Genomic DNA, 14,533 nt, shown 5'->3' on the forward strand with positions numbered 1-14,533 from the left:
TGGCCATTTTGACAATATTAATTCTTCCTAGCCAAGAGCATGGAATGAATTTCCATTTATTACTGTCCTCTTTAATTTTTCTTAAGAGTGCCCCGTAGTTTGCAGGTATAGGTCTTTCACTTGCTTGGTTAGGTTTGTTCTTGGGTATTTTATTCTTTTTGATGCAATTGTGAATGGAATTGTTGTCCCGATTTCTCTTTCTGCTATTTCATCATTAGTGTACAGGAAAGCAACAGATTTCTGTGTATTAATTTTGTATCCTGCAACTTTGCTGAATTCAGATTTTAGATCTGGTTGTTTTGGAGTGGATTCTTCAGGGTTTCCTATGTACAGTATCATGTAGTCTGCAGACAGGGACAGTTTAACTTCTTCCTTTCCAATCTGGATGCCTTGTATTTCTTTGTATTGTCTGATTGCCATGGCTGGGACCTCCAAAACTATGTTGAATAAAAGTGGGGAGAGTGGGCGTCCTTGTCTTGTTCCCGATCTTAAAGGAAAAGCTGTGTGTCTGTCATATATGGCCTTCATTGTGTTGAGGCGCTTGCCCTCTGTACCCATTTTGTTGAGAGATTTTATCATGAATGAATGTTGAATTTTGTCGAATGCTTTTCCAGCGTCTATGGAGATGATCATGTGGTTCATGTGGTTTTTGTCCTTCTTTTTGTCGATGGTAGTGGCTGATGATGGATTTTTGGATGCTGTACCATCCTTGCATCCCTGGGATGAATCCCACTTGATCATGGTAGATGATCCTTTTGATGTATTTTTGAATTCTGTTTGCTAATATTTTGTTGAGTATTTTTGCATGTGTGTTCATCAGGGATATTGGTCTGTAATTTTCTTTTTTTGTGGGGTCTTTGTCTGGTTTTGGTATTGGAGTGATGTTGGCTTCCTAAAATGAGTTTGGGAGTATTCCCTCCTCTTCTACTTTTTGGAGAACTTTAAGGAGGATGGGTGTTAGGTCTTCACTAAATGTTTGATAAAATTCAGTGGTGAAGTCATCTGGTCCAGGAGTTTTGTTCTTAGCTAGTTTTTTGGTTACCAGTTCAGTTTCTTTGTTGGTATTTGGTCTATTCAGATTTTCTGTTTCTTCCTTGGTCAGCCTTGGAAGGTTTTATTTTTCCAGAAAGTTGTCCATTTCTTCTATGTTATCCAGTTTGTACCATATAATTTTTCATAGTATTCTCTCATAATTCTTTGTATTTCTGTGTTATCCGTAGTGATTTTTCCTTTCTTATTTCTGATTCTGTTTATGTGTGGAGACTCTCTTTTTTTCTTGATAAGTCTGGCTAGGGTTTATCTTTTTTGTTTATTTTCTTGAAGAATCAGCCCCCCCTTTCATTGATTCTTTCAATTGTTTTATTCTTCTCAAATTTATTCATTTCTGCTTTAATCTTTATTATGTCCCTTCTTCTACTGACTTTGGGCCTCATTTGTTCTTCCTTTTCTAGTTTGATTAATTGTTAGTTTAGAGTGTTCATTTGGGATTGTCCTTCTTTCCTGAGGTTGGCCTGTATTGCAATATATTTCCCTCTTAGCGTTGCCTTTGCTGCGTCCCACAGATTTTGTGTTATTGAATTATTGGTGTCATTTGTCTCTGTATATTGCTTGATCTCTTGTTTTTATTTGGTCACTGATCCATTGATTGATTAGGAGCATGTTATTAAGCCTCCATGTGTTTGTGGGCTTTTTCGTTTTCTTTCTGTAATTTATTTCTAGTTTCATACCTTTGTGATCTGAGAAGCTGGTTGGTACAATTTCAGTGTTTTGGAATTTATTGAGGTTCTTCTTGTGGCCTAGTGTATGATCTGTTCTTGAAAATGTTCCATGTGCACTTGAGAAGAAAGTGTATCCTGTTGCTTTTGGATTCCTTCCACATAAAATTTAAGCAAAGCACTACTAAAAACAATAATTCGTGTCTTTTAGAGATAACCTGGACTGCCCACTCAGTAATCTCAGTGTACTGTATATGTACTCTTTTGATATGTATTAAACATTTCGAAATGGTAAAAGAGGAATAAATACCATAGAGGTAAGGCCACTGAATGAAAGTGGAAATCTGAAAAAAGGGGGACATAGAAGGAAGTGTGGGTCAAGAGCAATACAAAGATGGGAATAATTTTCTTATGGTAGAGCTGAAAGAGCTTGAACAAGTGTAGCTGTCAAGCTAATGCCTTTTTTTTCTTCTTATTTGAATGTTACTTACGTGTCACTGTTCTGGCTCCCCTTCTTCAGGGAACTCTTATCTGAACAAGCTAAACTTCTGTATTATACTGTCATTATTCCCCTGTTTGCCAATTGAATATGACCTAATTAGTGTTCAGAAGTGTGTTTGTGTACGACAGGCTGTATTACTTGTTTTCTGCTATTATTGATAGGTTTCCTGTTTCGTTCTCTTCCCTACATGGCCACTTGTTTCCACTGAAATAATTTTTCATTATTACAAAGCCAACTTTTTATATTGTACTAAATTTAAAGCTACATAACATAATACACCTCATTTTGTGTTTCCAGAGAACAAGGATATTCTTTTATGTATCCATAGAAGACTTTATGTAGATCAGAATGTCTAACATCTTTGATACTTTTGAAAACTAACCAGTTGTTTTTTGTACATTCTGTCGAATTGGGCTTTGTATGCTTTCTCGTTATCATGTCATTTAAAAAATATTTTGGTACAATTCACTTTAACAAAAACTTTACTGTCTTAATGTGTTATTTTTTATTAAGTGTATTTCTATTGTGCAGGAAACCTCCAAAACTTTTCCCGCTTAAAAAACTGGAACTCTATACCCATTAAACAAAAATTCTCCATTTATCCTCTTCTCCTAGCTCCTAGCAACCAGTATTCCACTTAATTAATGAGGTTTTAACTTCTCTGCATACCTTATATAAGTGGTCTCATACAGTCTCTCTTTTTATGTGACTAGTGGCTTGTTCATTTCGCCTGATGTCCTTAAAATTCATCCATGTGTAAAGTATGGCCGATTTGATTTCCTTTCTTTTTAAGGCTGAGTCTATTCCACTGTAGGCTTGTAATTTCGGGCTAGCTCCCTGTGCACTAGGGGAAACTTCAAACCGTTCAGGGGAGGGCTCTTGACTTTGAACGGGAAAGAACTCTTGAGCAGGTCAGACAAGTGTAGGTAAGGAAGGAATTCATTAAAACGAGAGCAGCAGCCACACAGGCAGCAGAGAGAAGGAAGAGCAGAGGGAGGACAGGGAAGTTCACTGAACTCCTCTTCCGTTCATGGAAAATCTTTTGCTAACTCCTAAAGCCAGGGTCACCTGGTATCTGGTGTGATCCTGAATCCATATGGCACGAGAACTAAGTCCCTACCACCCCAGGATTTTGGGGAGGCACAGAGCACTGGATGTAGTGAGATTATGTTCTGATAACTTACAAAAGGCAATCAGGAGATTTTCAGGCAGGCTGCTAAAGAGCATGATCATACAGCTGCAGCCCTGTCCCGGTCACTCAGGTGGCAAGTACCTGCAAGTCAAAATCAGAGATCTCAGTAGTCCCTCTCTACTTGTTTGAAGTAAAAAAAAAGGAGCATGAAGACTTGTACTGAAGTCCAGAAAATAGGATGTGAAATGGCGAAGTGGCAAGAACACTTCTACTGGAAAAGTGAAGAGACAAAACACAGTTAGGTTGAGCAGTAAGAAGTCTTTATTTCAGGCAAAAGTACACACTTGAAGAAAGGGGAGTGCAGGCAACCCCAAAGAGGAGATGCACTTTAAGGCTTAGAATTCGGATTTTTAAGGGTTTCAGGAGTGGGGCAATAGACTATGGGTGGTGGAGGTGCAGGCTTGACAAGTGGTCTCATGAATGTCTGTCTATTGTGGGAGACATTATGTTGTCTGTAGAATGTCCTCTAGATATTCTGTCAGATAAACTTAAAACACAAGGAATTTATTGATCCTGTTCTTCTCTACAATAGTGGTTATTCTCAAGCAGTGGGGACATGTCATTTAGGAGTGCTTGCCTTGCCTTAAAATAGTCTGTTACTGTCTGATTGCCATAAAGTATGTTAGTAATCTAACCCCTTTTACTGACTGGTGTTTAAAATAGAATGAATCAGCCTCAGATGTACTCTCTCTTGTTCTTACTGTACTTTTTATATATCAGTATTTACCTTTATTATTGAGTCCCCCACCATACCCCATTGCAGTCACTGTCCATCAGTGTAGTAAGACTTGCAAAATATATACATTTTTAGGTATAGGCAAAAACAATTAATCATAATGCTTGTCCCATGTCCCTACCCTACCTCAGCAACAAATTTTTGTTGATCAATTCATCTGTCAGCATATGCCTAATGTTCCCCTGTTTAGGCTATTATTAATAATGCTGGTATGGACAATTTTGCACAAGTTTTGGTCTGGGCATATACTTGCACTTTTCTTGGATGTAGACTTGGGAGAGAAATTGCTGGTCAATAACAGTAATCTTGTGTGTGACATCAGGGAAGTGCCAAATTGTACTTAAAAGTGGGTGCCCCATTTTTCTGTTCTCTCAAGTAAGATACAGGGGTCCTAATTCGTATCACCAGTTTTCACCAATACCTGTCACTGTTTTTAATATCATCATCTTCTCATCATAGTTGTGTTTTTAAGTGGCCTCTCGTTATGGCTTTGATCTGTCCCTGTTGGCTAATGATGCTGAGTATTTTTTCATGTGCTTATGAGCCATATGTGTGTCTTGGAGCAGTATCTAGTCACAGCCTTTGCTTGTATTTTTAATTAGATTATCTGTCTTACTCCATTGTAAATGTTCTTGATACATTCAGATACAAGTCCTCTTTGATTTACGAATACTTCCTCCCATTCTGGGCGTTCTGTTTTCACTCTCCAAGTAGTATCCTCTGATGCACAAAAGACTTAGTTTTGACATAGTCCCTCTTACTTATTTTTCCTCTTGTTACTTGCACTTTGGGCATTGTATGTAAGCAGTAATCTCTAATACAGAATCATTTGTTTTTCCAAGAGGGGATTATCTTTTTATTGTGTCTTCTGATTATGCGTTTGTGGGTTTTTCTATGCCCAATTGTCTCTGTAATATGAAAGGAAATACAAGCTTTTCCTAACTTCTAGGTATACTTTAGGAAACAGTCTCTTACGCTGTTTTGTTTTTAAGTTACATCTTCTCTTGAAAGTTATTTAATTTTATTTCATTAAAGGATCAACAGTTCAAGCATAATAAGAGGCAAATCATTGAGACCTTGGTGGGAGGAGCTTGTGTTATTTGAGTTTCAAAAACGAATTCCTCTTCAGTGTGGGGTTTTTGTTTTCTTTTTCTTTTTCCAGTAGATGAAGCACGTGTTGATTTGAGGTCTCTAGATAGGAAACTGTTGCCTTTGTATTTTGGTTGGTGATTAAAGAGCCCTAGTTGATCATTCGGGAGTCCAGTACTGGTTGTCTTGTAACATTTGATCTCAGAAATGATATTTATTGATGTTCCATATTCAAAATAAACTCTTGAATGTATCAAATGTGAGATGTTAAGAACATATGTATTGCCTTACTACACTGATGGACAGTGACTGCAATGGGGTATGGCGGGGGACTCAGTAATAAAGGTAAATGTAAAAACCACATTGTTTTTCTTGTGGAACCTTCATAAGAGTGCATAATAATGACACCTTAATGAAGAGTTAATTAAATTGTTTTTAAAAGAACATTATATATTGTATTTTACTCTGGGCTGTGTCTGGTTTTTTTGACAGATAGCATAACAATAGGAAAATTAAGAACTGTTTGTTTGGACCATGCAAAACTTGGAGAAAATATCCTTGAACCGTCTCTTGATTCACTTTTCTGTGGTCCTTCTGCCTCCAGAGTGCTATACCTAACAGAGGTTGGTGTTTTTCCTATTCAAAACTATAATTTCTACATCATACAGTGATATGAAGAACATATGTAAGATTTTGAAATAATTTGAATTAGTTAATTGTTTCAAATTATTATGTGAAACAGTGAAGAATTTCTTAGTTTCAATAAAGGAAATGGAAGTTATAGATTCATTTTTTATTACCCTTTAATGCAGTTTTCATCCCACGCCCCCTTTTCTTTCTAGGTAGTTTATGTCCTGTTAATGCCTGCTGGTGCATCTTTGGCAGATGATTCCCCTGACTTTCAGTTTCACTTCTTGAAAAGTGGTGGCTTATCCCTTGTACTGAGTATGCTAACAAGTAATAACTTCCTGCCAAATACAGATACGGAAACTCGGAGAGGTGCTTACTTCAATAGTCTTAAAATAGCTAAACTGTTGTTAACTGCCATTGGCAGTGGCCATGTTCGAGCTATAGCAGAAGCATGTCAGCCAGCTGCAGATGGTGCAGATACCATAAAAACGGTAAATTTTTAAAATCTTTAAAACGAGTTGTGTTTAATACTTAATTTTTTAAAATTTAACTTCTCAGTGGCTCTTTAGAGAATGCAAATTTAAGTCAATATGTTGTCGTATTTGTACTGAAATGTATAGGTATTCTTTAAGGATTATATTAATCTCAGAGGACGCCTCATCCCTTTACATCCTTTTTGAGCTTCAGTTGTTTGTCTCATAAAAACTGTAGCTGAATATTTTAATTCATACCTGAAAGATATTTAAAAAACAGTAATGGTAACAGAAATATTTAATCAGCATGTTGCCCATCTCTCCTCTGCCGTGACTAACATAACCACCACAACTAACAAAGACTCTTGGACATGCATCAAGGTATCATCCTTGATGCATGTCATTGAATTTTCTTAAGATATGCTGAGATTTAATGCGTGGATAGAATGTAGCGTCCAGTTCGCACTAACTTTTGAGTTCTTTTATTTACATTACAAGTGAAAGTTTTATTAAATTACCGGCTGAAGGTAAAATGGTTTGGGGTGAATAATTTTAGAAATGAGCTTGATTCTTAGGGAAATTTGAATAATGGCTACACCTATGATATTTAGAATTTTCATTATTTTACGTAGGATTATAGTGTTGTAGATTTTGTTTCAAAGAAAGAATCATGCTAAGGCATTTCAAATAAAATAAACTGCCTGGGATTTTCTAAAATAATTCTGGGGAGGTAGGCACAGTTAATGTGTATTGATACAGTGAAACAAGTTGGCCTTTTACTGATAATTATTGAAACAAAGTAATGTGTACTTAATGGTTATTCGCACAGTTAACCTTTGAAGAATACAGGGGTTTAGGAGCACTGATACCCCTGCCAGCCCAACACAGTCAAAAATCTGTGTGTAACTTTTGATCCACCAAAAACTTGACTAATAGCCTACTGTTGACTTCCTATTTTGTAAGTCAAAATTAAAATCTAAAAAAATTTTAAAAAGTGTAAATCTGAAGAGGTAAAATAATTTGGTCCAAATAAGAAAAATGACCTCAGAATAGCTCAGTGAGTAAACAGACTGCACCTATTCTTTCTGCTCTTCTAACTTTTTTTTCGGTCTACTTATTCTAGCAATAATTAAGAGTCATGTTAAACATTTCCAACTGTAAAATGGAAGAACACCAGTCCTGAACAGTTGTGAGAGGACTAGAATGGCTTAGCCTATCTGTTACCAACAAGATCATCCACATGGTGCTAAAGACCTATAGTGTGCAGTAAGATAGGAAAAAATGGGGCAGAGATGGTGATTAAAAGGAGGCATAAGGGAGTTTTCTGGAGAACTAGCCTGTTTCTTTATTTGGGTGGTGGTTATATAGGTGTGTTCAGTTTACGAACACTCATAATAAATCTGTACTTCTTACATACATATATTCATGAATAAATAGTTAAAGGATGGAAGAACAGATTAGAAAAATTTTTCCATCTGTAATTGTGGGTTTGTCTATTTTTCTCTTTAGATTTGTCAAATTTCCTTTCATGTATTTTTCAAGTATTGTTTGGTACATCTACATTTATGATTGTTATGTCTTTGTGACAAATTATTTCAACTTGGTGTTCCTTTTTATTTTTTGTAATATTTTTTGTTCTTAAATCTACATAATATGATCTTTTTGTTTTTAATTAAAGCATCAATGATACACAATCTTGTGATGGTTTCAAATTCACAATACATTGCTTCAACATTCACCTATACTATCAGTCCTCACCACCTCCAGTGTGGTCACTGTTCGTCATTGAACTCAGATATTACAGAGTCATTACATCATTACCTGTGTTCTCCATAAGTACTACCGTCCCATGACCAACATGGATCGTGATTGCATTATTGTGCCCCTTAGTCCCCTTCTCTCACCCCCCGCACCCATCCCAGCCCTCCCTTTTGGTAACCACAACTCCCTTCATGGTGTCTATGGTCTAGTGCTGTTCTGTTCCTTCTCTTTTGCTTCCTGCTTATGCTCCACAAATGAGTGAAATAATTTGGTACTTGTCTTTCTCCATCTGGCTTATTTCACTGAGCATAATACCCTCTAGCTCCATCCGTGTTGTTGCAAATGGTAGGATTTGTTTTCTTCTTATGGCTGAATAGTAATCCATTGTGGATTTGTACCACATCTTCTTTATCCATTCATGTACTGAAGGACACTTAGGTTGCTTCCATATATGGGCTATTGTATACAGTGCAGCAATAAGCATAGGGGTGCATACGTCTTTTTGAATCAGTGGTCTTGATTACTTCAGGTAAATTCCTAGAAGTGGAATTACTGAGTAAAATGGTATCTCTGTTTTAGTTTTTTGAGAAATCTGCATATTACTTTCCACAGTGGTTGAACCAATTTCCATTCCCATGAACAGTGTCAGAAGGCTCCCCTTTCTCCACGTCCTTGCCAGCATTTGTTGTTTCTTGGATAGCATTGTCTGTTGGATAGTGGCTTTCCTAAGTGGTGTGATGTGGTAACTCATTGTGGTTTTATTTTTCATTTCCCTGATGATTAGCAATGTGGAGCATCCTTACATGTGCCTATTGGCCATCTGTATTTCTTTGGAGAAGTATCTGTTCAGATGCTTCACCCAATTTTTCCATCGGGTTGTATGTTACGGAGTGTTAAGGCATGTGAAGTCTTTACGTAGTTTGGATATTAACTCCTTATCAGATGAATCATTTAGAAATACATTCTTCCATACTGCAGGATGCCATATTGTTCTGCTGATGGTGTTGTTTGCTGTACAGAAGCTTTTCAGTTTGTCGTAGTCCCAGTTGTTCATTTTTTATTTTGTTCCCTCACCAAGGAGATGTGTTCAGGTAAAGGTTGCTCATGTTTATGTTCAAGAGATTCTCACCTATGTTTCTTTCTGAGAGTTTTATAGCATCATGACTTACATTCAGGTCTTTGATCCATTTTGAGTTTTACTTTTGTGTATAATGTTAGACAATCATCCAGTTCATTCTTTTACATATGGCTGTCCTGTTTTGCCAACACAAGAGGCTGACTTTTCCCCATTGTATATTCATGGCTCCTTTAACATAACTTATAATTGACCATATGTGTGTGGATTTACTTCTGAGCTCTCTATTCCTTTCCATTCATCTATGGGTCTGTTCTTGTGCCATTACCAAACTGTTTTGATTACTGTGGCTTTGTAGTAGAGCTTGAAATTAGAGAGTGTAATCCCTCCCAGCTTTGTTCTTCCTTCTCAGGATTGTTTTGGCTGTTCAAGGTCTTTTGTGGTTTCACACTTAATTTTATGATTATTCTGTCTAGATCTTGAAAAATGCCATTGGTATTTTCATAGGTATTGCATTGGATCTGTAAATTACTTTGGGCAAGATGGCCATTTTGACGATATTAATTCTTCCTGTCCATGAGCACAGGATAGATTTCTATTTATTGGTGTCTTAATTTCTCTCACGAGTACCTTGTTTTCAGAGTAAAGGTATTTCACCTCCTTGGTTAAGTTTATTCCCAGGTATTTTATTCTTTTTGATGCAGTTGTAAATGGGGTTGTTTTCCTGTTTTTTCTTTCTGCTAATATGTTGCTACTATAAAGGAATGTACCATATTTCTGTGTATTAATTTTATATCCTGTAACTTTGCTGAATTCAGTTATTAGTTGTAACTATTTTTGGTGGACTCATTAGGGTTCTCTACATATAACACCATGTCATCTACAAATAGTGACAGTTTAACTTCTTCCCTATCAATTTTGATGCCTTTGTCTCTTGGTGATTTTTTTTGCTGTGGCTAGGATCTCCAGCCACTTTTATGTTGAACACAAGTGGTCAGAGTGGGCATCCTTGTCTTGTTCCTGATGTTAGAGGAAAACCTTTCAGCGTTTTGCTCTTAAAAGGATTATTTTGACCGTGGGTTTGTTGTGTATGGCCTTAATTATGTTGAGGTATGTACCCTCTATGCCCATTTAATTGAGAGTTTTTCTCATGAATAGATGTTGAGCTGTGTCAAATGCTTTTACAGCATCAATTGAGACGATGGTGTGATTTTTGTCATCCTCCTTGTTGATGTGATGTGTGATACTGATTTACTTTCAAATATTGTATGATCCTTGCCTCCCTGGAAGAAATCTCACTTGGTCATGATGGTTGATCTTTTTGATATGTGTTTGAATTTGGTTTGCTAATAATTTCTTGAGGATTTGTGCATCTGTTCATAATGAATATTTGTCTCTAATTTTCTTTTTTTGTGGTGTCCTTGTCTGGTTTTGGTATCGCAGTGATGCTCGTTTTGTAGAATGAGTTTGGGAGTATTCCTTCCTCTTGTACTTTTTGAAATGCTTTAAGAAGGATGGGTATTAGGTCTTTAAATGTTTGATAAAATTCAGCCATGAAGCCCATCTGGCTGGGAATTTTTGTTCTAGGTATTTCCTTGATTACCAATTCAACTTCAATCTTAGTATTGGTCTGTTCAGATTTTCTGTTTCTTCTTAGGTCAGTCTTGGAAGGTTGCATTTTTCTAGAATGTCCGTTTCTAGTAGGTCATTCAATTTATTGACATAGAATTTTTCATAGTATTTTCTAATAATTCCTTGTGTACCCATGGTGTCCTTTCTCATTTCTGATTATATTTATGTGTGTACATTTTCTTTTTTTCTTGGTATATCTGGCTAGGGGTTTATCTTTTTTATTTCCCCAAAGAACCAGCTCCAGATAGGCTCTGTGGTTTGCTCTTCTAGATTTTTATTTGTGCTCTGATCTTTATTATGTCCCTCTCACTGAGTTTGGGCCTTACTTCTTCTTCTTTTCTGGTTGCTTTGTGAGTTTAGACTTCTTATTTGGGATTGTTCTTCTTTCTTGAGGTGAGCCTACATATTGCTGTGTAGTTTCCTCTTAGAACTGCCTTTGCCACATCCCGTAGGTTTTGGGCTGTTTGTTTTCATTTGTCTCCATATATTGTTTGATCTCTTAATTTTATCATCGATCCACTGATTATTTATAAGAATGTTGCTTAGCCTCCATGTGTTTGTAGACTATTTTGTATTCTCTGTGTAATTTATGTCTAGTTTCATACCATTGTGGTCTGAGAGGCTGCTTGATAAAATTTCAGTCTGTTGTAATTTATTGAGGGTCTTTTTGTGGCCGCCTCTGTGATCTGTGCTGGGAAATATCCCACGTGGACTTGAATGTGTGTACGGCTGCTTTTGGGCAGACTGTTCTGTAGATGTCTGTTAGGTCTATCTGTTCTAATGTGGTGTTCAGAGTCTCTGTCTCTTTATTTTCTGTCTAGTTGATCTGTTGGTGTGAGTGCTGTGTTAAAAGTCTCCTGATACAAATTTGTTGCATTCTGTCCACCTGTTTAATTCTGTGGTTCTGTGTTTTACATATTTAGGTGCTCCTCTTTTGAGGGCCTGATTATAATGGTTACATCCTCTTGTTGGACTGACCCCTTTCTCATTATGTAAGGCCCTTTTTGTATCTTGTTACTTGTTTTCTTTTGAAATCTATTTAGTCACGTACTGGTATTGCTACTCCTGCTTTTTTCTGCCTATAATTCGTGTGAACTATCTTTGTCCCTTCCTTCACTTACATTCCATGTAGGTCCTTGAATCTGAGATGAGTTTCTTGTAGATAGCACATAGATGGTTCTTGTTTCTTCCTTTATTTTTGTATCATTAATGTACAGTTACCTGAGCAACATGGTTACTAGACTCCTCCCCATTATCGAGTGCCGACCACAAACCCCATTACAGTCACTCTCCATCAGGGTAGTGATGCAATAGAATCACTACTTGTCCTCTCTGTGTTGTACAGTCTTCCCCATGAGTCCCCCACTATATTGTATCTGCTAATGATAATGCCCTTTTTATCCCCTTATCCCTCCGTTCCCACCCATCCTCCTCAGTCCCTTTCTCTTTGGTAACTTAGTCCAGTTTTGGGTTCTGTGATTCTGCTGCTCTTTTGTTCCTTCAGTTTTTCCTTTCTTTTTATTCACCACACATGAGTGTAATCATTTGATAGTTGTCTTTTTCCACCTGGCTTTTTTCACTGAGCAAAATACCCTCTAGCTCCATCCGTGCTGTTGCAAGTGGTAGGATTTCTTTTCTTCTTATGGCTGAATAATATTACATTGTGTATATTTACCACATCCTCTTTATCCATTCATGTACTGTTGGACACTTAGGTTGCTTCTGATTCTAGGCATTGTAGGTAGCGCTGTGGTAAGCATAGGGGTGCCTATGTCTTTTTCAAGCAGGGCTGCTGCATTCTTAAGGTAAATTCCTAGGAGTGGAATTCCTGGGTCTAATGGTATTTCTATTTTGAGTTCTTTGAGTAACCTCCTTTCCTGTGGGAAACATACTGCTTTCCACAGTGATTGAAGTAACTTACATTCCCACCAGCAGTGTAGGAGGGTTCCCCTTTCTCCACATTCTCGCCTACATTTTCATAGTTTCTCTTTTGGATGGTGGGCGTCCTGACTGGTGTGAGCTGATAATCGTACTGTGGTTTTAATTTTCATTTGTCTGATGATTAGCGATTTGGAGCACCTTTTCATGTGCCTAGTGGAGGTCTGAATTTGTTTGGAGAAGTGTCTGCTCAGCTCCTCTGCCCATTTTATGATTGGCTTATCTGCATTTTGCCTGTTGAGGTGTGTGAGCTCTTTATATAATTTGGATGTCAACCCTTTATTGGATATGTCATTCTCCCATACTGTAGGTTACCTTTTTGTTCTACTAATGGTGTCCTTTGCTGTACAGAAGCTTTTCGGCTTGAAGTAGTCCCACTTGTTCATGTTTGCTTTAGTTTCTGTTGCCCGGGGAGACATGTTCATGAAGAGGTCACTCATGTCCGTGTCCAAGAGATTTTTGGCTGTCTTTTCCTAAGAGTTTTATGGACAGTTCTCACGACTTACGTCCAGGTCTTTAATCCATTTCGAGTTTACTATTGTGTATGGGGTTAGACAATAATCCAGTTTCATTCTCTTGCATGTAGCTGGGCAGTTTTGCCAACACCAACTGTTGAAGAGGCCGTCATTTCCCCATTGTATGTCCTTGGCTCCTTTATTGTACGTTAGTTGACCACGTGCGTGTGGATTAATGTCTGGACTCTGTATCCTGTTCCACTGGTCTGTGAGTCTGTTCTTGTGCCAGTGCCAAATTGTCTTGATTACTGTGGCTTTAGTAGGGCTTGAAGTTGGGAAGTGAGGTCCGCCAACTTTACTCCTCCTTCTCTGGATTGCCTCGGCTCTTCGGGGTCTTTGGCCCCGAATTTTAACACTACTTGTTCCAGTTCGTTGAAGGAAGCTGTTGGTATTTTGATAGGGATTGCATTGAATCTGTATATTGCCTTAGGCAGGATGTTCGTTTTGACAAAATTATTCCACCTAGCCAAGAGCATGGGATGAGTTACCACTCGTTAGTGTCCTCTTTAATTTCTCTTAAGAGTGTCTTGTACTTCTCAGGGTATAGGTCTTTTGCTTGCTTGGTTAGGTTTATTTCTAGGTATTTTATTCTTTTTGATGCAATCATGAATGGAATTGTTTTCCTGATTTCTTTTTCTGCTAGGTCGTCCTTGGTGTATAGGAAATCAACAGATTTGTGTGTAGTAATTTTGTATCCTGGAACCTTGCTGAATTCATATATTAGTTCTAGTAGTTTTGGAATAGAGTCTTTTAGGTTTTTTCTGTACAGTATCATTTCAGCTGCAAATAGTGACAGTTTGACTTCTTCTTTACCAATCTGGAGTCCTTTTATTTCTTTGTTTTGTCTGATTGCCATGGGTAGGACCTCCAGTACTATGTTGAATAACAGTGGAGAGAGTGGGCGTTCCTGTCTTTTTCCTGATCTTGGGTGAAAAGCTTTGAGCTTCTCCGTGTTGAATATAATGTTGCCTGTGGGTTTGTCATATATTGCCTTTATTATGTTGAGATTCTATGGTTACTAGACTCCCCCCCGTCCTCAAGTCCCCACCCCATACCCCATTACAGTCACTGTCTATCAGCATAGTAAGATGCTATACAATCTCTACTTGTCTTCTCTGTGTTGTAGAGCTGTCCCCATTCCTCCCCCCTACATTATGTCTGCTAATCATAATGCCCCTTTTCCCCCTTTGTCTCTCCCTTCCCAGCCATCCTCCCCAGTCCCTTTCCTGTTAGTCCATTCTTGGTTTCTGTGAGTCTGCTGATGTTTTGCTCCTT

General features: G+C 37.6%; 1 protein-coding gene across 3 annotated transcripts in view; it reads left to right on the forward strand.

Annotated features, from left to right (window-relative positions):
* The window catches only part of LOC130682129 (probable ubiquitin carboxyl-terminal hydrolase FAF-X), a 165,969-nt gene that overhangs the window by 67,518 nt on the left and 83,918 nt on the right, over window positions 1-14,533 (forward strand). For 2 of the 3 annotated variants that reach the window (XM_057496264.1, XM_057496263.1), the window contains exons 21-22: window positions 5,727-5,857; window positions 6,077-6,335. In XM_057496264.1, the coding sequence (XP_057352247.1) occupies window positions 5,727-5,857; window positions 6,077-6,335 (390 nt within the window). Of the gene's footprint in view, window positions 1-5,726; window positions 5,858-6,076; window positions 6,356-14,533 lie in introns of all 3 variants that reach the window. The other variant, XM_057496262.1, reaches the window with a different exon arrangement.

This window comes from Manis pentadactyla, chromosome Y (assembly GCF_030020395.1).
Source record: "Manis pentadactyla isolate mManPen7 chromosome Y, mManPen7.hap1, whole genome shotgun sequence".
NCBI classification, from domain to species: Eukaryota; Metazoa; Chordata; class Mammalia; order Pholidota; family Manidae; genus Manis; species Manis pentadactyla.